This window comes from Mus pahari, chromosome 12 (assembly GCF_900095145.1).
Source record: "Mus pahari chromosome 12, PAHARI_EIJ_v1.1, whole genome shotgun sequence".
In the NCBI taxonomy this organism is placed as follows: Eukaryota; Metazoa; Chordata; class Mammalia; order Rodentia; family Muridae; genus Mus; species Mus pahari.
The window spans coordinates 11,850,911-11,853,068 of NC_034601.1; the positions used below are offsets into that span (position 1 = coordinate 11,850,911).

Below are 2,158 nucleotides of genomic sequence, written 5' to 3' on the forward strand. Positions count from 1 at the left end.
CACCTGCCCCTGCCTCCCAAGTGCTAGGATTAAAGGCGTGCGCCACCACTGCCCTGCAGGAGGTTAAGAATTCTTATTGCTCTTCCAGAGGACCCAAGTTAAATTCCCAGCACCTAGATAGGGTGGCTCACAATTGCCTATAAGAATTGTGGAGCAGTTCTCAGGAATCTGATTCTCTCTCATGACTTGTGAGGAAAACTGCACTCATATGCACACACACTCTCCAATCCGCATACACACACACACACACACACACACACACACACACATGCACACTCACACACACACTCACACAGAACTAGAAAAGTAATTATGATAAAGAGTTAACCAAGCCATTTAAACAAAGGAAAGTAATATACTGAAGATCTTAGTAATATTTAGGAACATCCAAATGCTGTGTCTTATTGGGCTTTACTGACACTTAGAAGAACAAACTTCTTTCATGTTTTTGTAGTTATTGATTATATTTATATGTCTAACTTGTTCTCTCCATCCTCCTTTCTACCCTCCCTCCTCTCCCACTCTCCTTCTTTTCCTCTTACCTACCCACCTTCTGTCTCTGGCAGTACTAAAGACTGAATGAAGCCTTGTGTGTGCAAGCTTCAGCATGGAGCTCGATCCCTAACCCTGCTTTCTTTTGAAGTGGCCATTTAAAGACAGAGATACCAAGGGACTCTGAGGAAATTCATAACATTACCTTTATTTCAATTATTTTCGTGTCTGAATGTTTGCTGAAATACCTAATGACAGCATTAAAATGTGCTGCCATGTGGCCTGGCTAGCACAAGCGTTCTCTTCCTTGAGACAAAATCCATCTCCTATGGTTTGGCATAGTATTAAAAAATGTTAAGAGTTCACATGCCATTTCTGGAGAAAATACAAGATTTTCTGCAACTGTCCTTTTCAGTCTATACTCCAACTAGATAGCTAAAAATATCCCCAGAAAAAAGAAAACCCCCAAAAATACCAAGGAGAAAAGAATGAGGAAAGGTATAATAAGAAGGAAACAAGCTAGGGGCTGTACCCACAGGTAGCCTGAGGCCATTCCACAAGTGATCCTAAGAACCATGAGAGGTCACTGCAGACCATAATGTCCACCGGCTATGATGCTCTAGAAAGATCTGCTATGGAAGGTAAGCTTAATGATTAACATCTGGTAGACTCAGTTCTTTACACTCACCAAGGAGGGAAGATGTAAATGATGTCCTGGGGATGCCCCATCAAGTGGTCTGCAGTCTCTCTGGTAAAGAGAACCTTCAGGTAGGCTCCCAGTCTGGGAGCTAGTCCTTCAGGCGGGCTGGTGATTGGAGGCCCTGCTAACTGCTCACATACTGCAACTTGCATGCTGCATTCCTCATGTAGTTCTAGAATTTTCACAGTTAATACACCAGATTTTCTGCCTAGAAGACAAAAAACAACACTTAGAAACTTCCTGCACATTTTGTGAACAAGAATCTATAACCACTTGAACTGTTTCTGTTAGATACTGTGTACCAGAAACAGGAAAGGTAACTCCTATAAGAGTGTTCATGGATTGCTGGATATTTGGGGTAAGGATTTAAAAGGGTAGAAGGCGACCCGGATTTCAGTAGTGCCTCTCTCATAAGGTTGGCCAATTACATAGATTCATCTTTGGAATGGTCTCATCTATGAAACAGTTCGTGCCACTTGCTCCAGTGATCATCTCAGAGAATTAGAGGAGATAAACCAAGGTGAGCCAATGCAATAATATTTATGGACACACAACTTGTACCAGTGTAAAAGTTCAAAGAACTGGTAGTTGTGGGTGGTCCTGGAGATTCAACTAATAAGATCAAGTGGTTGGAATGGGGTGGGGCACACAAAACAGTCCCCATAAAATCTTTGCAGAGTTTCATATTGGGTGTGGTAGACCTCATCTGTAATCCTAGCTACATGAGGGACCAAGAAAAGAAAATCTTGAGTTAAAAGCTACTCTGAGTAATTCAGGCAACAAAATGGGGAGGGGAAAGGAAGGAGGTTAGCTGGGAGGAATTTAAAAATGTGGTAAAATCCAAAATCTGATAGGGGACTAATATCCAATATACACAAAGAGCTCAAGAAGGTGGACTCCAGAAATTCAAAAAACCCCATTAAAAAATGGGCTACAGAGCTAAATAAAGAATTCTCAACTGAGGAA

General features: G+C 41.7%; 1 protein-coding gene across 1 annotated transcript in view; it reads right to left on the minus strand.

Annotated features, from left to right (window-relative positions):
• The window catches only part of Spidr (scaffold protein involved in DNA repair), a 219,811-nt gene that overhangs the window by 132,377 nt on the left and 85,276 nt on the right, over positions 1-2,158 (minus strand). Inside the window, exon 8 of the mRNA XM_021209189.2 lies at positions 1,181-1,400. Within this exon, the coding sequence (XP_021064848.1) occupies positions 1,181-1,400 (220 nt within the window). The remainder of the gene's footprint in view (positions 1-1,180; positions 1,401-2,158) is intronic.